Here is a 22590-nt window from a genome sequence, read left to right on the forward strand (position 1 = left end):
TGACCCATCCAGGCTGAACCTGTGATCGTCCCTCTGGAGCTAGTGTCCAGTAGCCTAAGAAACCCGATCCACTCTGCACTCAGGTGAGTCCGTTTCTTCTCCCCTTAGTCCCACGATGCAGTGAGCCTGTTGCCAGCATGACTCACTGAAAATAAAAAAACCTAACTAAACTTTTATACTAAGCAGCTCAGGAGAGCCACCTAGATTGCACCCTTCTCGGCCGGGCACAAAAATCTAACTGAGGCTTGGAGGAGGGTCATAGGGGGAGGAGCCAGTGCACACCACCTGATCCTTAAGCTTTTATTTTGTGCCCTGTCTCCTGCGGAGCCGCTATATCCCCATGGTCCTTACGGAGTCCCAGCATCCACTAGGACGTCAGAGAAATCTAGTTTTTTGTTTAGGCGGGACGCCATCATGTCCACCTGTGGCCTTTCCCAACGGTTTACCAACAGTTGGAAGACTTCTGGATGAAGTCCCCACTCTCCCGGGTGTCGGTCGTGTCTGCTGAGGAAGTCTGCTTCCCAGTTGTCCACTCCCGGAATGAACACTGCTGACAGTGCTAAGACGTGATTTTCAGCCCATCGGAGAATCCTTGTGGCTTCTGCCATCGCCATCCTGCTTCTTGTGCCGCCCTGTTGGTTTACATGGGCGACTGCCGTGATGTTGTCTGATTGGATCAGTACCGGCTGGTTTTGAAGCAGAGGCCTTGCCAGACTTAGGGCATTGTAAATGGCCCTCAGTTCCAGAATATTTATGTGTAGGGACGACTCCTGACTTGACCAGTCCTTGGAAATTTCTTCCCTGTGTGACTGCCCCCCAGCCTCGAAGGCTGGCATCCGTGGTTACCAGGACCCAGTCCTGTATGCCGAATCTGCGGCCTTCTTGAAGATGAGCACTCTGCAGCCACCACAGTAGAGATACCCTGGTCCTTGGAGACAGGGTTATCAGCCGATGCATCTGAAGATGCGATCCCGACCACTTGTCCAAGAGGTCCCACTAAAAGGTTCTTGTATGGAACCTGCCGAATGGAATTTTGCTTCGTAAGAAGCTACCATTTTTCCCAGGACTCGTGTGCAGTGATGCACCGATACCTGTTTTGGTTTCAGGAGGTCTCTGACTAGAGATGACAGCTCCTTGGCTTTCTCCTGCGGGAGAAACACTTTTTTCTGTTCTGTGTCCAGAACCATCCCCAGGAACAGTAGGCGTGTGGTAGGAACCAGCTGTGACTTTGGAATGTATAGAATCCATCCGTGCTGTTGTAGCACTTCCCGAGATAGTGCTACTCCGACCAACAACTGCTCCTTGGACCTCGCCTTTATAAGGAGATCGTCCAAGTACGGGATAATTAAAACTCCCTTTTTTTCGAAGGAGTATCATCATTTCTGCCATTACCTTGGTAAAGACCCTCGGTGCCGTGGACAGTCCAAACGGCAGTGTTTGGAATTGGTAATGGCAATCCTGTACCACAAATCTGAGGTACTCCTGGTGAGGATGGTAAATGGGGACATGTAGGTAAGCATCCTTGATGTCCAGGGATACCATGTAATCCCCCTCCTCCAGGCTTGCAATAACCGCCCCGAGCGATTCCATCTTGAACTTGAATTTTTTTATGTATGTGTTCAAGGATTTCAAATTTAAAATGGGTCTCACCGAACCGTCCGGTTTAGGTACCACAAACAGTGTGGAATAGTAACCCCGTCCTTGTTGAAGTAGGGGCACCTTGACTATCACCTGCTGGGAATACAGCTTGTGAATTGCCTCTAGCACAGCCTCCCTGCCTGAGGGAGTTGTCGGCAAGGCAGATTTGAGGAAACTGCGGGGGGGAGACGCCTCGAATTCCAGCTTGTCCCCCTGAGATACTACTTGAAGGATCCAGGGATCCACCTGTGAGCGAGCACACTGATCGCTGAAATTTTTGAGGCGGCCCCCCACCGTAACTGGCTACGCCTGTGGAGCCCCCGCGTCATGCGGTGGACTCAGAGGAAGCGGGGGAAGAATTTTGATTCTGGGAACTGGCTGACTGGTGCAGCTTTTTCCCTCTTCCCTCGTCTCTGTGCAGAAAGAAAGAAAGCGCCTTTGACCCGCTTGCTTTTCTGAAGCCGAAAGGACTGTACCTGATAATACAGTGCTTTTCTTAGGCTGTGAGGAAACCTGAGGTAAAAAAATTTCTTCCCAGCTGTTGCTGTGGATACGAGGTCCCAGAGACCATCCCCAAACAATTCCTCACCCTTATAAGGCTCAAAGTATCTTTTAAAGTCAGCATCACCTGTCCAGTGTCGGGTCTCTAATACCCTCCTGACAGAATGGACATTGCATTAATTCTGGATGCCAGCCGGCAAAATATCCCTCTGTGCATCCCTCATATATAAGACGACGTCTTATGTTCGCAAAATAGTATCCCTGTTTGACAGGGTTACAGACCACGCTGCAGCAGCACTATCTGCAGGTCTCAGTCTAGTACCGGAGTGTGTAAATACAGACTTCAGGCTAGCCTCCTGCTATTTATCAGCAGGTACCTTCAAAGTGGCCGTATCCTACGACGGCAGTGCCACCTTTTTTTGACAAACGTGTGAGCGCCTTATCCACCCTAGGGGATATCTCCCAGCGTAACTTATCCTCTGGCGGGAAAGGGTACGCCATCAGTAACTTTTTAGAAATTACCAGTTTCTTATCGGGGGAACCCACGCTTTTTCACACTTCATTCACTCATTTGATGGGGGAGCAAAACACTGCCTGCTTTTTCTCCCCACACATAAAACCCTTTTTTAGCGGTACTTGGGTTAATGTCAGAAATGTGTAACACATTTTTTATTGCCAGGATCATGTAACGGATGTTCCTAGTGGATTGTGTATATGTCTCAACCTCGTCGACACTGGAGTCAGACTCCGTGTCGACATCTGTGTCTGCCATCTGAGGGAGCGGGCGTTTGAGCCCCTGATGGCCTTTGAGACGCCTGGGCAGGCGCAGGCTGAGAAGCCGGCTGTCCCATAGCTGTTACGTCATCCAGCCTTTTATGTAAGGAGTTGACACTGTCGGTTAATACCTTCCACCTATCCATCCACTCTGGTGTCGGCCCACAGGGGGCGACATCCCATTTATCGGCATCTGCTCCGCCTCCACATAAGCCTCCTCATCAAACATGTCGACACAGCCGTACCGACATACCGCACACACACAGGGAATGCTCTGACTGAGGACAGGACCCCACACAGCCCTTTGGGGAGACAGAGAGAGAGTATGCCAGCACACACCAGAGCGCTATATAATGTAGGGATTAACACTATCACTGAGTGAATTTTCCCCAATAGCTGCTTGTATAAACAATATTGCGCCTAAATTTAGTGCCCCCCCTCTCTTTTTAACCCTTTGAGCCTGAAAACTACAGGGGAGAGCCTGGGGAGCTGTCTTCCAGCTACACTGTGAAGAGAAAATGGCGCCAGTGTGCCGAGGGAGATAGCTCCGCCCCTTTTTCGCTGACTTTTCTCCCGCTTTTTTATGGATTCTGGCAGGGGTAATTATCACATATATAGCCTCTGGGGCTATATATTGTGATCATTTTGCCAGCCAAGGTGTTTTTATTGCTGCTCAGGGCGCCCCCACCCAGCGCCCTGCACCCTCAGTGACCGGAGTGTGAAGTGTGTATGAGGAGCAATGGCGCACAGCTGCAGTGCTGTGCGCTACCTTGGTGAAGACTGAAGTCTTCTGCCGCCGATTTTCCGGACCATCTTCATGCTTCTGGCTCTGTAAGGGGGACAGCGGCGCGGCTCCGGGAACGAACACCAAGGACGGGTCCTGCGGTCGATCCCTCTGGAGCTAATGGTGTCCAGTAGCCTAAGAAGCCCAAGCTAGCTGCAAGCAGGTAGGTTCGCTTTTTCTCCCCTTAGTCCCTCGTTGCAGTGAGCCTGTTGCCAGCAGGTCTCACTGTAAAATAAAAAACCTAACATATACTTTCTTTCTAGGAGCTCAGGAGAGCCCCTAGTGAGCATCCAGCTCGGCCGGGCACAGAAATCTAACTGAGGTCTGGAGGAGGGGCATAGAGGGAGGAGCCAGTGCACACCAGATAGTACCTAATCTTTCTTTTAGAGTGCCCAGTCTCCTGCGGAGCCCATCTATTCCCCATGGTCCTTACGGAGTTCCCAGCATCCACTAGGACGTCAGAGAAAATATCCATAAGAATCAGATATTTAGCGTATAATATGCTTTGTGGCAAATGGCACAGCGGGTGGCAATTCCTACAACTGTTTTGGTGCACATGGCACCTTCTTCCAGGGAAACGCCTTATATTACAGTAATATTTACTGAATCCATATATATTTAAGCAATTTTAGGTTATAAGAACAGTACGAGGGGACGGATTCTTTGTTTGCCTGCGTCTACCACCAGGGGGCACAAAGCTGAGCAAATAAATTGCTACTCCATTTAGATGCCCGTTACCTGCAAGGGAGACATTTCTTCTCACTGCCTCCTGATGTCTCAAAAGAAAGTTTGGGTGCCCTAACCAGTACTTTAGATGGAATAAGCCGCTATTTATGGCTACACCCCACATATCTGGGTGCATATAAAGCAATGGACACCCGATCCGGCAAACAATAAGATTTTACTTACCGATAAATCTATTTCTCGTAGTCCGTAGTGGATGCTGGGGACTCCGTAAGGACCATGGGGATATAGCGGCTCCGCAGGAGACAGGGCACAATAATAAAAGCTTTAGGATCAGGTGGTGTGCACTGGCTCCTCCCCCTATGACCCTCCTCCAAGCCTCAGTTAGGATACTGTGCCCGGACGAGCGTGCATAATAAGGAAGGATATTGAATCCCGGGTAAGACTCATACCAGCCACACCAATTACACCGTACAACCTGTGATCTGAACCCAGTTAACAGTATGATAACAACGAAGGAGCCTCTGACAAGATGGCTCACAACAAGAATAACCCGATTTTTGTAACAATAACTATGTACAAGTATTGCAGACAATCCGCACTTGGGATGGGCGCCCAGCATCCACTACGGACTACGAGAAATAGATTTATCGGTAAGTAAAATCTTATTTTCTCTGACGTCCTAGTGGATGCTGGGGACTCCGTAAGGACCATGGGGATTATACCAAAGCTCCCAAACGGGCGGGAGAGTGCGGATGACCCTGCAGCACCGAATGAGAGACTCCATGTCCTCCTCAGCCAGGGTATCAAATTTGTAGAATTTAGCAAACGTGTTTGCCCCTGACCAAGTAACTGCTCGGCAAAGTTGTAAAGCCGAGACCCCTCGGGCAGTCGCCCAAGATGAGCCCCCTTCCTTTTGGAATGGGCTTTTACAGATTTTGGCTGTGGCAGGCCTGCCACAGAATGTGTAAACTGAATTGTATTACAAATCCAGCGAGCAATCGTCTGCTTAGAAGCAGGAGCACCCATCTTGTTGGGTGCATACAGGCTAAACAGCGAGTCAGATTTTCTGACTCCAGCCGTCCTGGAAACATATTTTTCAGGGCCCTGACAACGTCAAGTAACTTGGAGTCCTCCAAGTCCCTAGTACCCGCAGGTACCACAATAGGTTGGTTCATGTGAAAAACAGAAAACACCTTAAGGAGAAATTGAGGACGAGTCCTCAATTCTGCCCTGTCAGAATGAAAAATTAAGTAAGGGCTTTATATATGATAAAGCCGCCAATTCTGACACACGCCTGGCTGAAGCCAGGGCTAATAGCATCGTCACCTTCCATGTGAGATATTTTAAGTCCACAGTGGTGAGTGGTTCAAACCAATGTGACTTTAGGAAACTCAAAACAACATTGAGATCCCAAGGTGCCACTGGGGCACAAAATGAGGCTGTATATGCAGTACCCCTTTTACAAACATCTGAACGTCAGGCACTAAAGCCAGTTCTTTCTGGAAGAAATTCGACAGGGCCGAAATTTGAACCTTAATGGACCCTAATTTTAGGCCCATAGACAGTCCTGTTTTCAGGAAATGTAGGAAACGACCCAGTTGGAATTCCTCTGTAGGGGCCTTCTTGGCCTCACACCACGCAACATATCTTCACCAAATGCGGTGAAAATGTTTTGCGGTTACATCCTTCCTGTCTTTGACCAGGGTAGGGATGACTTCATCTGGAATGCCCTTTCAGGATCCGGCGTTCAACCGCCATGCCGTCAAACGCGGCCGCGGTAAGTCTTGGAACAGACAAGGCCCCTGCTGGAGCAGGTCCTTTCTTAAAGGTAGAGGCCACGGGTCTTCCGTGAACATCTCTTGAAGTTTCGGGTACCAAGTCCTTCTTGGCCAATCCGGAACCACGAGTATCGTTCTTACTCATCTCCCTCTTATGATTCTCAGTACTTTTGGTATGAGAGGCATAGGAGGGAACACATACTCTGACTGGTACACCCACAGTGTTACCAGAGCGTCCACCGCTATTGCCTGAGGGTCCCTTGACCTGGCGCAATATCTGTCTAGTTTTTTGTTCAGGCGGGACGCCATCATGTCCACCTTTGGTTTTTCCCAACGGTTTACAATCATGTGGAAGACTTCCCGATGAAGTCCCCACTCTCCCGGGTAGAGGTCATGCCTGCTGAGGAAGTCTGCTTCCCAGTTTTCCACTCCCGGAATGAACACTGCTGAGAGTGTTATCACATGATTTTTCGCCCAGCGAAGAATCCTTGTAGTTTCTGCCATTTCCCTCCTGCTTCTTGTGCCGCCCTGTTTACGTGGGCGACTGCCGTGATGTTGTCCCACTGGATCAATACCGGCTGACCTTGAAGCAGAGGTCTTGCTAAGCTTAGAGCATTGTAAATTGCCCTTAGCTCCAGTATATTTATGTGGAGAGAAGTCTCCAGACTTGATCACACTCTCTGGAAATTTTTTCCTTGTGTGACTGCTCCCCAGCCACTCAGGCTGGCATCCGTGGTCAACAGGACCCAGTCCTGAATGCCGAATCTGCGGCCCTTTCATAGATGAGCACTCTGCAGCCACCGCAGAAGAAACACCCTTGTCCTTGGAGACAGGGTTATCCGCTGATGCATCTGAAGATGCGATCCGGACCATTTTTCCAGCAGATCCCACGGAAAGTTCTTGCGTGAAATCTACCGAATGGGATCGCTTTGTAAGAAACCACCATTTTTCACAGGATCCTTGTGCAATGATGCACTGATACTTTTCCTGGTTTTAGGAGGTTCCTGACTAGCTCGGATAACTCCCTGGCTTTCTTCTCCGGGAGAAAACATCCTTTTCTGGACTGTGTCCAGAATCATCCCTAGGAACAGTAGACGTGTCGTCGGAAAAAACTGCGATTTTGGAATATTTAGAATCCACTCGTGCTGTCGTAGAACTACTTAAGATAGTGCTACTCCGACCTCCAACTGTTCTCTGGACCTTGCCTTTATCAGGAAAGCGTCCATATTTCTTTTAAGAAGAATCATCATTTCGGCCATTACCTTGGTAAAGACCCGGGGTGCCGTGGACAATCCAAACGGCAGCGTCTGAACTGATAGTGACAGTTCTGTACCACGAACCTGAGGTACCCTTGGTGAGAAGGCAAATTTGGACATGTAGGTAAGCGTCCCTGATATCCAGTGACACCATATCGTCCCCTTCTTCCTGGTTCGCTATCACTACTCTGAGTGACTCCATCTTGATTTGAACGCTTGTATGTAAGTGTTCAAATATTTCAGATCTCACCGAGCCGTCTGGCTTCAGTACCACAATATAGTGTGGAATAATACCCCTTCCCTTGTTGTAGAAGGGGTACTTTGATTATCACCTGCTGGGAATACAGCCTGTGAATTGTTCCCAATACTGCCTCCCTGTCGGAGGGAGACGTTGGTAAAGCAGACTTCAGGAACTTGTGAGGGGGAGACGTCTCGAATTTCCAATGTACACCTGGGATACTACGTGTAGGATCCAGGAGTCCACTTGTGAGTGAGCCCCCTGCGTGCTGAAACTCTTGAGATGACCCCCTACCGCACCCGAGTCCGCTTGTACTGCCCCAGCGTCATGCTGCGGACTTGGCAGAAGCTGTGGAGGGCTTCTGTTCCTGGGAATGGGCTGCCTGCTGCAGTCTTCTTCCCTTTCCTCTACCCCTGGGCAGATATGACTGGCCCTTTTGCCCGCCTGCCCTTATGGGGACGAAAGGACTGAGACTGAAAAGACTGTGTCCTTTTCTGCTGAGATGTGACTTGGGGTAACAAAAGGTGGATTTTTCAGCTGTTGCCATGGCCACCAGGTCCGATGGACCGCCCCTTTATACGGCAATACTTCCATGTGCCGTCTGGAATCTGCATCACCTGACCACTGTCGTGTCTTCGTCTGGCAGATATGGACATCACATTTACTCTTGATGCCAGAATGCAAATATCCCTCTGCGCATCTCGCATATATAGAAATGCATCTATAGTCAATAAAATCTTGTCCCTGTCAAGGGTATCAATATTTTCAGTCAGGAAATCCGACCAAGCCCCCTCAGCGCTGCACATCCAGGCTGAGGCGATTGCTGGTCGTAGTATAACACCAGTATGTGTGTATATACTTTTAGGATATTTTTCAGCTTCCTATCAGCTGGCTCCTTGAGGGCTGCCGTATCTGGAGACGGTAACGCCCCTTGTTTTTATAAGCGTGTGAGCGCCTTATCCACCCTAAGGTGTGTTTCCCAACTCGCCCTAACTTCTGGCGGGAAAAGGTATACCGCCAATAATTTTCTATCGGAGGAAACCCACGTATCATCACACACTTCATTTAATTTATCTGATTCAGGAAAAACTACAAGTAGTTTATTCACACCCTACATAATACCCTTATTTGTGGTACTTGTAGTATCAGAAATATGTAACACCTCCTTCATTGCCCTTAACATGAAACGTGTGGCCCTAAAGGAAAATACGTTTGTTTATTCACCGTCGACACTGGAGTCAGTGTCCGTGTCTGTGTCAACCGACTGAGGTAAATGGGCGTTTTTACAAGCCCCTGACGGTGTCTGAGACGCCTGGACAGGTACTAATTTGTTTGCCGGCCGTCTCATGTCGTCAACCGACCTTGCAGCGTGTTGACATTATCACGTAATTCCTAAATAAGCCATCCATTCCAGTGTCGACTCCCTAGAGTGACATCACCAATACAGGCAATTTGCTCCGCCTCCTCACCAACATCGTCCTCCTACATGTCGACACACACGTACCGACACACAGCACACACACAGGGAATGCTCTGATAGAGGACAGGACCCCACTAGCCCTTTGGGGAGACAGAGGGAGAGTTTGCCAGCACACACCAAAAACGCTATAATTATACAGGGACAACCCCTTATACAAGTGTTTTTCCTTATAGCATTTTTATATATGTAATCATATCGCCAAATAAGTGCCCCCCCTCTCTGTTTTAACCCTGTTTCTGTAGTGCAGTGCAGGGGAGAGCCTGGGAGCCTTCCTCACAGCAGAGCTGAGCAGGAAAATGGCGCCGTGTGCTGAGGAGAATAGGCCCCGCCCCCTTTTCGGCGGGCTCTTCTCCCGGAGTTTGTGAGATCTGGCAGGGGTTAAATACATCCATATAGCCTCAAGGGCTATATGTGATGTATTTTAGCCATAAAAAGGTATTATACATTGCTGCCCAGGGCGCCCCCCCCCCAGCGCCCTGCACCCTCAGTGACAGTTGGTGACTGTTGGTGAAGTGTGCTGACAACAATGGCGCACAGCTGCAGTGCTGTGCGCTACCTTATGAAGACTGAAAGTCTTCTGCCGCCTGTTTCTGGATCTCTGGACCTCTTCAACTTCGGCATCTGCAAGGGGGGTCGGCGGCACGGCTCCGGGACGAACCCCAGGGTGAGACCTGTGTTCCGACTCCCTCTGGAGCTAATGGTGTCCAGTAGCCTAAAAAGCAAATCCATCCTGCACGCAGGTGAGTTTACTTCTCTCCCCTAAGTCCCTCGTAGCAGTGAGCCTGTTGCCAGCAGGTCTCACTGAAAGAAAAAAACCTAACTTAAACTTTTATTCTAAGCAGCTCAGGAGAGCCACCTAGATTGCACCCTTCTCGGCCGGGCACAAAAATCTAACTGAGGCTTGGAGGAGGGTCATAGGGGGAGGAGCCAGTGCACACCACCTGATCCTAAAGCTTTTATTATTGTGCCCTGTCTCCTGCGGAGCCGCTATATCCCCATGGTCCTTACGGAGTCCCCAGCATCCACTAGGACGTCAGAGAAAATTGAATTACTTTGATGGGTGCCCATTACTTTTGGCGCCAAAAAAAACATTTGAATTGCCCCCTAAGGGACTGTCCCAGGTTGGCATATTAAATTCAGACCTTCAGAGACTGGCTGAAACTCCAAACAAAGCATGTGCTGCTTCATTAATGCGGTGCACATTTGTGGGCACCAATACATATTGTATTCTAAAATGATCACCACAATTCAGTTATCCATAACAGGATAAGTTCTAGAGCAGAAATATTTAGGAACATTCAAATCGCTTAATTAATGCAGATTAATAGCCTTTTAAGTGTACAATCTCTTTAAATTAACATACCAATTTTCTGATCTTCATTTAAAGGCGTCAACGAGTCAAGAGCTGGGATGCAACGTAACAACGCACAACCACCTCCCAACACAATGCCTTCCTCCACAGCAGCACGAGTAGCATTTAAAGCATCAGTTACTCTGTCCTTCTTTTCATTCACTTCAACATCACTGGTTCCACCAACCTGAAATAAAGAATAAGCAAAGTGAGAATGACTACATGAAAGTCATTTTGTTTTGCTTTTTAAATAGAACTGTTGTTACTGCTAAGAGAACACACACTGTAAATCTTCAATACAATGACCCAGAGAAATACACATACCTTAATAACAGCAACGCCATCAGAAAGCTTAGCCAATCTTTCATTTAGTTTCTCTTTTTCATATTCACTATTTGTAGACTCAAGCTGCTCATGGATTTCTTGAATTCGTTTCTCTATCTGTGCTTTATCTCCTTTTCCTTTCAATATCATAGTGTCATCTTTAGTTACAATAACTTCTCCAACCTTTCCAAAGTCATGGGCTTGAATGTCTTCTATATTCAGGCTTAGACCCTCTTCCCCAAAAACCTAAATAAAAATAAAAAAAAAATAAAAGGAAAAAATTAAATAAAAAAAGGAGATTTACTGTATGGTAAGAACTTACAGTTGTTAAATCTTTCTGCGAGGTACACTGAGATCCACAGGGATTACATCGGGGTGTAGAGTAGGATCTTGATCCGAGGTACCAACAGGCTAAAAGCTTTGACTGTTCCCAAAATGCTCAGCGACGCCTCTTCTATAACCCCGCATCGGTGCACAGGAACTCCGTTTCGTTAATCAGTCCAATGCAGTAGCAGGCAAAAGAGACGACAACAGTTAGTAGCCACGTACACCACATTCTCACGACAGGAGAAGGTATCAGCGGTTAATGCCATACCAAACCAAAGAAGCTAAGTGCATCAGGGTGGGCACTCTGTGGAAAACAGTGTACCTCGCAGAAAGATTTAACAACGGTAAGTTCTTACCATAAATCTCCTTTTCTGCAGTGGGGTACACTGGGTTCCACAGGGATAACATTGGGGATGTCCTAAAGCAGATCTTCATGGGAGGGGACACACTGTAGCAGGCACAAGAACTCGGCGTCAAAAGGAAGCATCCTGGGATGCTGAAGTATCAAAGGCATAGAGCCTTATGAACGTGTTCACCGAGGACCACATAGCCGCCTTTCACAATTGTTCTAGGGTTGCAACTCTGCAGGCTGCCCAAGAAAGTCCAACAGACAGTAGAATGGGCTTTGAGCTGGAAGGCCAGCCTGTACATTAGCATGTGCAATCACCATTCTAATTCATCTGGACAGGGTCTGCTTGTTAGCAGGCCAGCCACGTTTGTGAAAACCCAAGTACGAAAATAAGATTTTACTCACCGGTAAATCTATTTCTCGTAGTCCGTAGTGGATGCTGGGGACTCCGTAAGGACCATGGGGAATAAACAGCTCCGCAGGAGACTGGGCACACTAAAAGAAAGATTTGGTACTACCTGGTGTGCACTGGCTCCTCCCTCTATGCCCCTCCTCCAGACCTCAGTTAGGATACTGTGCCCGGAAGAGCTGACACAATAAGGAAGGATTTTGAATCCCGGGTAAGACTCATACCAGCCACACCAATCACACCGTATAACTCGTGATATTTAACCCAGTTAACAGTATGAAATACAACTGAGCCTCTCAACAGATGGCTCAACAATAACCCTTTAGTTAGGCAATAACTATATAAGTATTGCAGACAATCCGCACTTGGGATGGGTGCCCAGCATCCACTACGGACTACGAGAAATAGATTTACCGGTGAGTAAAATCTTATTTTCTCTGACGTCCTAGTGGATGCTGGGGACTCCGTAAGGACCATGGGGATTATACCAAAGCTCCCAAACGGGCGGGAGAGTGCGGATGACTCTGCAGCACCGAATGAGAGAACTCAAGGTCCTCCTCAGCCAGGGTATCAAATTTGTAGAATTTAGCAAACGTGTTTGCCCCTGACCAAGTAGCAGCTCGGCAAAGTTGTAAAGCCGAGACCCCTCGGGCAGCCGCCCAAGATGAGCCCACCTTCCTCGTGGAATGGGCTTTCACTGATTTAGGATGCGGCAATCCAGCCGCAGAATGCGCCAGCTGAATTGTGCTACAAATCCAGCGAGCAATAGTCTGCTTGGAAGCAGGAGCACCTATTTTGTTGGGTGCATACAGGATAAAAAGCGAGTCAGTTTTCCTGACTCCAGCCGTCCTGGAAACATAAATTTTCAAGGCCCTGACTACGTCCAGTAACTTGGAATCCTCAAAGTCCTTAGTAGCCGCAGGCACTACAATAGGTTGGTTCAAGTGAAAAGCTGATACCACCTTTGGGAGAAACTAATATATATAAAATCAGATAAGGGCTTTTATATGACAAAGCCGCCAATTCTGACACACGCCTGGCCGAAGCCAAGGCCAATAACATGACCACTTTCCACGTGAGATATTTGAGATCCACGGTTTTAAGTGGTTCAAACCAATGTGATTTTAGGAAACTCAACACCACATTGAGATCCCAAGGTGCCACAGGAGGCACAAAAGGGGGCTGAATATGAAGCACTCCCTTTACAAAAGTCTGAACTTCAGGCAGTGAAGCCAGTTCTTTCTGGAAGAAAATCGACAGAGCCGAAATCTGGACCTTAATGGAACCCAATTTTAGGCCCATAGTCACTCCTGACTGTAGGAAGTGCAGAAAACGACCCAGCTGAAATTCCTCTGTAGGGGCCTTCCTGGCCTCACACCACGCAACATATTTTCGCCAAATGCGGTGATAATGGTTTGCGGTTACTTCTTTCCTGGCTTTTATCAGCGTAGGAATGACTTCCTCCGGAATGCCCTTTTCCTTTAGGATCCGGAATTCAACCGTCATGCCGTCAAACGCAGCCGCGGGAAGTCTTGGAACAGACAGAGCCCCTGCTGTAGCAGATCCTGTCTGAGCGGTAGAGGCCATGGGTCCTCTGATATCATTTCTTGAAGCTCTGGGTACCAAGCTCTTCTTGGCCAATCCGGAACCACGAGTATCGTTCTTACTCCTCGCCTTCTTATTATTCTCAGTACCTTTGGTATGAGAGGCAGAGAAGGGAACACATAAACCGACTGGTACACCCACTGTGTCACTAGAGCGTCCACAGCTATCGCCTGAGGGTCCCTTGACCTGGCGCAATATCTCTTTAGCTTTTTGTTGAGGCGGGACGCCATCATGTCCACCTGTGGCCTTTCCCAACGGTTTACCAACAGTTTGAAGACTTCTGGATGAAGTCCCCACTCTCCCGGGTGTAGGTCGTGTCTGCTGAGGAAGTCTGCTTCCCAGTTGTCCACTCCCGGAATGAACACTGCTGACAGTGCTAAGACGTGATTTTCTGCCCATCGGAGAATCCTTGTGGCTTCTGCCACGCCATCCTGCTTCTTGTGCCGCCCTGTCGGTTTACATGGGCGACTGCCGTGATGTTGTCTGATTGGATCAGTACCGGCTGGTTTTGAAGCAGGGGTCTTGCCTGACTTAAGGCATTGTAAGTGGCCCTCAGTTCCAGAATATTTATGTGTAGGGACGATTCCTGACTTGACCAAAGTCCTTGGAAATTTCTTCCCTGTGTGACTGCCCCCCAGCCTCGAAGGCTGGCATCCGTGGTTACCAGGACCCAGTCCTGTATGCTGAATCTGCGGCCCTCTTGAAGATGAGCACTCTGCAGCCACCACAGTAGAGAAACCCTGGTCCTTGGAGACAGGGTTATCAGCCGATGCATCTGAAGATGCGATCCCGACCACTTGTCCAAGAGGTCCCACTGAAAGGTTCTTGCATGGAACCTGCCGAATGGATTCTGCTTCGTAAGAAGCTATCATTTTTCCCAGGACTCGTGTGCAGTGATGCACCGATACCTGTTTTGGTTTCAGGAGGTCTCCGACTAGAGATGACAGCTCCTTGGCCTTCTCCTGCGGGAGAAATACTTTTTTCTGTTCTGTGTCCAGAACCATCCCCAGGAACAGTAGGCGTGTGGTAGGAACCAGCTGTGACTTTGGAATGTATAGAACTTCCCAAGAGAGTGCAGTCCAAACGGCAGTGTTTGGAATTGGTAATGGCAATCCTGTACCACAAATCTGAGGTACTCCTGGTGAGGATGGTAAATGGGGACATGTAGGTAAGCATCCTTGATGTCCAGGGATACCATGTAATCCCCCTCCTCCAGGCTTGCAATAACCGCCCTGAGCGATTCCATCTTGAACTTGAATTTTTTTATGTATGTGTTCAAGGATTTCAAATTTAACATGGGTCTCACCGAACCGTCCGGTTTCGGTACCACAAACAGTGTGGAATAGTAACCCTGTTCTTGTTGAAGTAGGGGCACCTTGACTATCACCTGCTGGGAATACAGCTTGTGAATTGCCTTTAGCACAGCCTCCCTGCCTGAGGGAGTTGTCGGCAAGGCAGATTTGAGGAAACGGCAGGGGGGGGGGGGGGGAGACGCCTCGAATTCCAGCTTGTACCCCTGAGATACTACTTGAAGGATCCAGGGATCCACCTGTGAGCGAGCCCACTGATCGCTGAAATTTTTGAGGCGGCCCCCCACCGTAACTGGCTACGCCTGTGGAGCCCCCGCGTCATGCGGTGGACTCAGAGGAAGCGGGGGAAGAATTTTGATTCTGGGAACTGGCTGACTGGTGCAGCTTTTTCTCTCTTCCCTCGTCTGTGTAGAAAGGAAGCGCCTTTGACCCGCTTGCTTTTCTGAAGCCGAAAGGACTGTACCTGAAAATACAGTGCTTTCTTAGGCTGTGAGGAAATCCGAGGTAAAAAAATTTCTTCCCAGCTGTTGCTGTGGATACGAGGTCCCAGAGACCATCCCCAAACAATTCCTCACCCTTATAAGGCTCTATGTGCCTTTTAAAGTCAGCATCACCTGTCCAGTGTCGGGTCTCTAATCCCCTCCTGACAGAATGGACATTGCATTAATTCTGGATGCCAGCCGGCCAAATATCCCTCTGTGCATCCCTCATATATAAGACGACGTCTTTAATATGCTCTTATGTTCGCAAAATAGTAGCCCTGTTTGACAGGGTCACAGACCACGCTGCAGCAGCACTATCTGCAGGTCTCAGTCTAGTACCTGAGTGTGTAAATACAGACTTCAGGATAGCCTCCTGCTTTTTATCAGCAGGTACCTTCAAAGTGGCCGTATCCTAAGACGGCAGTGCCACCTTTTTTGACAAACGTGTGAGCGCATTATACACCCTAGGGGATATCTCCCAGCGTAACTTATCCTCTGGCGGGAAAGGGTACGCCATCAGTAACTTTTTAGAAGTTACCAGTTTCTTATCGGGGGAACCCACACTTTTTCACACTTCATTCACTCATTTGATGGGGGAACAAAACACTGCCTGCTTTTTCTCCCCACACATAAAAACCCTTTTTTTAGTGGTACTTGGGTTAATGTCAGAAATGTGTAACACATTTTTTATTGCTGGGATCATGTAACGGATGTTCCTAGTGGATTGTGTATATGTCTCAACCTCGTCGACACTGGAGTCAGACTCCGTGTCGACATCTGTGTCTGCCATCTGAGGGAGCGGGCGTTTTTGAGCCCCTGATGGCCTTTGAGACGCCTGGGCAGGCGCGGCTGAGAAGCCGGCTGTCTCACAGCTGTTACGTCATCCAGCCTTTTATGTAAGGAGTTGACACTGTCGGTTTATACCTTCCACCTATCCATCCACTCTGGTGTCGGCCCCACAGGGGGCGACATCACATTTATCGGCATCTGCTCTGCCACCACATAAGCCTCCTCATCAAACGTGTCGACACAGCCGTACCGACACACCGCACACACACAGGGAATGCTCTGACTGAGCACAGGACCCCACACAGCCCTTTGGGGAGACAGAGAGAGAGTATGCCAGCACACACCAGAGCGCTATATAATTTAGGGATTAACACTATATTGAGTGAATTTTTCCAAATAGCTGCTTGTATATACAATATTGCGCCTAAATTTAGTGCCCCCCTCTTTTTAACCCTTTGAGCCTGCAAACTACAGGTGAGAGCCTGGGGAGCTGTCTTCCAGCTGCACTGTGAAGAGAAAATGGTGCCAGTGTGCTGAGGGAGATAACTCCGCCCCTTTTTCGCTGACTTTTCTCCCGCTTTTTTATGGATTCTGGCAGGGGTATTTATCACATATATAGCCTCTGGGGCTATATATTGTGATATATTAGCCAGCCAAGGTGTTTTTATTGCTGCTCAGGGCGCCCCCCCCCCCAGCGCCCTGCACCCTCAGTGACCGGAGTGTGAGGTGTGTATGAGGAGCAATGGCGCACAGCTGCAGTGCTGTGCGCTACCTTGGTGAAGACTGATGTCTTCTGCCGCCGATTTTCCGGACCTCTTCTTGCTTCTGGCTCTGTAAGGGGGACGGCGGCGCGGCTCCGGGAACGAACACCAAGGCCAGTTCCATGCGGTCGATCCCTCTGGAGCTAATGGTGTCCAGTAGCCTAAGAAGCCCAAGCTAGCTGCAAGCAGGTAGGTTCGCTTCTTCTCCCCTTAGTCCCTCGATGCAGTGAGCCTGTTGCCAGCAGGTCTCACTGTAAAATAAAAAACCTAAAATAAACTTTCTTTCTAGGAGCTCAGGAGAGCCCCTAGTGTGCATCCAGCTCGGCCGGGCACAGAAATCTAACTGAGGCTTGGAGGAGGGTCATAGAGGGAGGAGCCAGTGCACACCAGGTAGTCTAAAAGCTTTCTTTTAGTTGTGCCCAGTCTCCTGCGGAGCCGCTATTCCCCATGGTCCTTACAGAGTTTCCAGCATCCACTAGGACGTCAGAGAAAAGTCGACTTCCCAGCTGTTGCTGTGGATAAGAGGTCCGAGAGACCGTCCCCAAACAATTCCCCACCCTTATAAGGCAACACCTCCATGTGTTTTTTAGAATCAGCATCACCTGTCCACTGCAGAGTTCATAATACTCTCCTGGCAGAAATGGACATTGCATTAATTCTAGATGCCAGCAGGCAAATGTCCCTCTGGGCATCCCGCATATATAAGACGTCTTTTATATGTTCTATGGTTAGCAAAATAGTATCCCTGTCGAGGGAATCAATGTTGTCTGACAGGATATCAGTCCATGCTGCTGCAGCACTACACATCCAGGCTGAAGCAATAGCAGGTCTCAGTAGAGTACCAGAGTGTGTATACACAGACTTCAGGATAGCTTCCTGCTTTCTATCCGCAGGCACCTTTAGGGCGGCCGTATCCTGAGACGGCAGTGCCACCCTTTTAGATAAGCGTGTGAGCGCCTTGTCCACCCTAGGGGATGTTTCCCAACGTAACCTATCCGTTGGCGGGAAACGGTACGCCATCAGTAACCCCTTAGAAATCACTAGTTTCTTATCAGGGGAACTCCACGCTTCTTCACACAATTCATTTAATGGGAAAAGTCACTGGCTGCTTTTTCTTCCCGAACATAATACCCCTCTTGGTGGTAACCGGGTTAACGTCAGATATGTGCAATACATCTTTCATTGCAGTAATCATGCATCGGATAGCCTTTGTAGACTGCACATTTGTCTCATCCTCATCTACACTGGAGTCAGACTCGTGTCATCTGTGTCTGCCATCTGAGCTAACGGGCGTTTATGAGCTCCTGACGGCTTCTGAGTCGCCTGGGCAGGCGCGGGCTGAGACCCCGGCTGTCCCAAGGCTGCTGCGTCATCGAACCTTTTATGTAAGGAGTTGACACTGTCGGTTAAGACCTTCCACATATCCATCCAATCAGGTGTCTGCCCCGTCGGGGGCGACACCACACTTATCTGCCCCTGCTCCGCCTCCACGTAACCCTCATCAAACATGTCGACACAGCCATACCGACACGCCGCGCACACACAGGGAATGCTCAGACTGAGGACAGGACCCCACAAAGTCCTTTGGGGAGACAGAGCGAGAGTATGCCAGCACACACCACAGCGCTATATAACAGGGATTTACACTATAAAAATAAGAATTTACTTACCGATAATTCTATTTCTCATAGTCCGTAGTGGATGCTGGGGACTCCGTAAGGACCATGGGGAATAGCGGCTCCGCAGGAGACTGGGCACATCTAAAGAAAGCTTTAGGACTAACTGGTGTGCACTGGCTCCTCCCCCTATGACCCTCCTCCAAGCCTCAGTTAGGATACTGTGCCCGGACGAGCGTACACAATAAGGAAGGATATTGAATCCCGGGTAAGACTCATACCAGCCACACCAATCACACCGTACAACCTGTGATCTGAACCCAGTTAACAGTATGATAACAGAGGAGCCTCTGAAAAGATGGCTCCCAACAATAATAACCCGATTTTTGTAACAATAACTATGTACAAGTATTGCAGACAATCCGCACTTGGGATGGGCGCCCAGCATCCACTACGGACTATGAGAAATAGAATTATCGGTAAGTAAATTATTATTTTCTCTAACGTCCTAAGTGGATGCTGGGGACTCCGTAAGGACCATGGGGATTATACCAAAGCTCCCAAACGGGCGGGAGAGTGCGGATGACTCTGCAGCACCGAATGAGAGAACTCCAGGTCCTCCTCAGCCAGGGTATCAAATTTGTAGAATTTAGCAAACGTGTTTGCCCCTGACCAAGTAGCTGCTCGGCAAAGTTGTAAAGCCGAGACCCCTCGGGCAGCCGCCCAAGATGAGCCCACTTTCCTTGTGGAACGGGCTTTTACAGATTTTAGCTGTGGCAGGCCTGCCACAGAATGTGCAAGCTGAATTGTACTACAAATCCAACGAGCAATAGTCTGCTTAGAAGCAGGAGCACCCAGCTTGTTGGGTGCATACAGGATAAACAGCGAGTCAGATTTCCTGACTGCAGCCGTCCTGGAATATTTTCAGGGCCCTGACAACATCCAGCAACTTGGATTGCTCCAAGTCCCTAGTAGCCGCAGGCACCACAATAGGTTGGTTCAGGTGAAAACGCTGGAACCACCTTAGGGAGAAACTGAGGACGAGTCCTCAATTCCGCCCTGTCCGAATGGAAAATTAGATAAGGGCTTTTACAGGATAAAGCCGCCAATTCTGACACGCGCCTGGCCCAGGCCAGGGCCAACAGCATGACCACTTTCCATGTGAGATATTTTAACTCCACAGATTTAAGTGGTTCAAACCAATGTGACTTTTGGAACCCAAACTACATTGAGATCCCAAATTGCCACTGGAGGCACAAAAGGAGGCTGTATATGCAGTACCCCTTTTTACAAACGTCTAAACTTCAGGGACTGAAGCTAGTTCTTTTTTGGAAGAAAATTGACAGGGCCAAAATCTGAACCTTAATGGACCCCAATTTCAGGCCCATAGACACTCCTGTTTGCAGGAAATGTAGGAATCGACCCAGTTGAATTTCCTCCGTCGGGCCTTACTGGCCTCGCACTACGCAACATATTTACGCCAATTGTGGTGATAATGTTTTTGCGGTTACATCCTTCCTGGCTTTAGATCAGGATATGGATGACTTCATCCGGAATGCCTTTTTTCCTTCAGGATCCGGTGTTCAACCGGCATGCCGTCAAACGCAGCCGCGGTAAGTCTTGGAACAGACAGGGTCCTTGCTGGAGCAGGTCCCTTCTTACAGGTAGAGGCCACGGATCCTCCGTGAGCATCTCTTGAAGTTCCGGTTACCAAGTCCTTCTTGGCCAATCCGGAGCCACGAATATAGTGCTTTCTCCTCTCCATCTTATCAATCTCAGTACCTTGGGTATGAGAAGCAGAGGATGGAACACATACACTGACTGGTACACCCACGGTGTTACCAGAGCGTCTACAACTATTGCCTGAGGGTCTCTTGACCTGGCGCAATACCTGTCGAGTTTTTTAATCATGTGGACGACTTCTGGGTGAAGTCCCCATTCTCCCGGGTGGAGGTCGTGCTGAGGAAGTCTGCTTCCCAGTTGTCCACTCCCGGAATGAATACTGTTGACAGTGCTATCACATGATTTTCCGCCCAGCGAAGAATCCCTGGAGCTTCTGCCATTGCCCTCCTGCTTCTTGTGGCACCCTGTCTGTTTACGTGGGTGACTGCCATGATGTTGTCCGACTGTATCAACACCGGCTGACCTTGAAGCAGAGGTCTTGCTAAGCTTAGAGCATTGTAAATGGCCCTTAGCTTCAGGATATTTATGTGAAGTGATGTATCCAGGCTTGACCCTAAGCCCTGGATATTCCTTCCCTGTGTGACTGCTCCCCAGCCTCGCAGGCTGGCATCCGTGGTCACCAGGACCCAGTCCTGAATGCCGAATCTGCGGCCCTCTAGAAGATGAGCACTCTGCAACCACCACAGGATGGATACCCTTGTCCTTGGTGACAGGGTTATCCGCTGATGCATCTGAAAATGCGACCCGGACCATTTGTCCAGTAGGTTCCACTGGAAAGTTCTTGCGTGGAATCTAACGAATGGGATTGCTTCGTAGGAAGCCACCATTTTTACCCAGAACCCTTGTGCATTGATGCACTGAGACTTGGTTCGGTTTTAGGAGGTTCCTGACTAGCTCGGATAACTCCCTGGCTTTCTCTTCCGGGAGAAACACCTTTTTTCTGGACTGTGTCCAGGAACATCCCTAGGAAAACAGAAGACAAGTCGTCGGAACCAGCTGCGATTTTGGAATATTGAGAATCCAATCGTGCTGCCGCAACACTACCTGAGATAGTGCTACACCGACTTCCAACTGTTCCCTGGATCTTACCCTTATCAGGGAATCGTCCAAGTAAGGGATAACTAAAATTCAATTCCTTCGAAGGGATATCATTTCGGCCATTACCTTGGTAAAGACCCGGGGTGCCGTGGACCATCCCTACGGCAGCGTCTGAACTGATGGTGACAGTTCTGTACCATAACCTGAGGTACCCTTGGTGAGAAGGGTACATTTTGACATGAAGGTAAGCATCCTTGATGTCCCGAGACATCATGTAGTCCCCTTCTTCCAGGTTCGCAATCACTGCTCTGAGTGACTCAATCTTGAATTTGAACCTCTGTATGTAAGTGTTCAAAGATTTTAGATTTAGAATCGGTCTCACCGAGCCGTCTGGCTTCGGTACCACAATAGTGTGGAATAATACCCTGTTCCCTGTTGCAGGAGGGGTACCTTGATTATCACCTGCTGGGAATACAGCTTGTGAATGGCTTCCAAAACTGCCTCCCTGTCAGAGGGAGACGTCGGTAAAGCCGACTTTTGGAAACGGCGAGGGGGAGACGTCTCGAATTCCAATATGTACCCTTGAGATATTACCTGAAGGATCCAGGGGTCTACTTGCGAGTGAGCCCACTGCGCACTGAAATTCATTGAGAACGGGCCCCCACCGTGCCTGAGCTTGTAAGGCCCTAGCGTCATACTGAGGGCTTGGCAGAGGCGGGAAAGGGTTTCTGTTCCTGGGAACTGGCTAATCTCTTCAGCCTTTTTCCTCTCCCTCTGTCACGAGCAGAAAAGAGGAACCTTTTGTCCGCTTGCCAACAAAGGACTGCGCCTGATAATGCGGCGTCTTATTTTGAGAGGCGACCTGGGGTACAAACGTGGATTTCCCAGTTGTTGCCGTGGCCACCAGGTCTAAAAGACCGACCCCAAATGTCCCTTTTCAAAGGCAATACTTCCAAATGCCGTTTGGAATCCACATCACCTGACCATTTTACTGGTAGAATTGGACAACGCACTGATACTTGATGCCAGTCGGCAAATATTCCGCTGTGCATCATGCATATATAGAAATGCATCTTTTAAATGCTCTATAGGCAATAATATACTATCCTTATCTAGGATATCAATATTTCCAGTCAGGGAATCCGACCATGCCAACCCAGCACTGCACCTCCAGGCTGAGGCGATTGCTGGTCGCAGTATAACACCAGTATGTGTGTGAATACATTTTTGGATACCCTCCATCTTTCTATCAGCAGGATCCTTAAGGGCGGCCATCTCATGAGAGGGTAGAGCCCCTGTTCTTACAAGCGTGTGAGCGCCTTATCCCCCCTAGGGGGTGTTTCCCAACGCACCCTAACCTCTGGCGGGAAAGGGTATACAGCCAATACTTTTTAAGAAATTATCAATTGT

At 49.0% G+C, this 22590-nt stretch overlaps 1 protein-coding gene across 2 annotated transcripts in view; it reads right to left on the reverse strand.

Annotated features, from left to right (window-relative positions):
• HSPD1 (heat shock protein family D (Hsp60) member 1) overlaps positions 1-22590 on the reverse strand; it is a 451411-nt gene that overhangs the window by 128430 nt on the left and 300391 nt on the right. For both annotated transcript variants that reach the window (XM_063934112.1, XM_063934111.1), the window contains exons 9-10: positions 10812-11057; positions 10500-10674 (exon numbers count right to left, since the gene is read on the reverse strand). In XM_063934112.1, coding sequence (XP_063790182.1) covers positions 10500-10674; positions 10812-11057 — 421 coding nt within the window. The remainder of the gene's footprint in view (positions 1-10499; positions 10675-10811; positions 11058-22590) is intronic.

This window comes from Pseudophryne corroboree, chromosome 7 (assembly GCF_028390025.1).
Source record: "Pseudophryne corroboree isolate aPseCor3 chromosome 7, aPseCor3.hap2, whole genome shotgun sequence".
In the NCBI taxonomy this organism is placed as follows: domain Eukaryota; kingdom Metazoa; phylum Chordata; class Amphibia; order Anura; family Myobatrachidae; genus Pseudophryne; species Pseudophryne corroboree.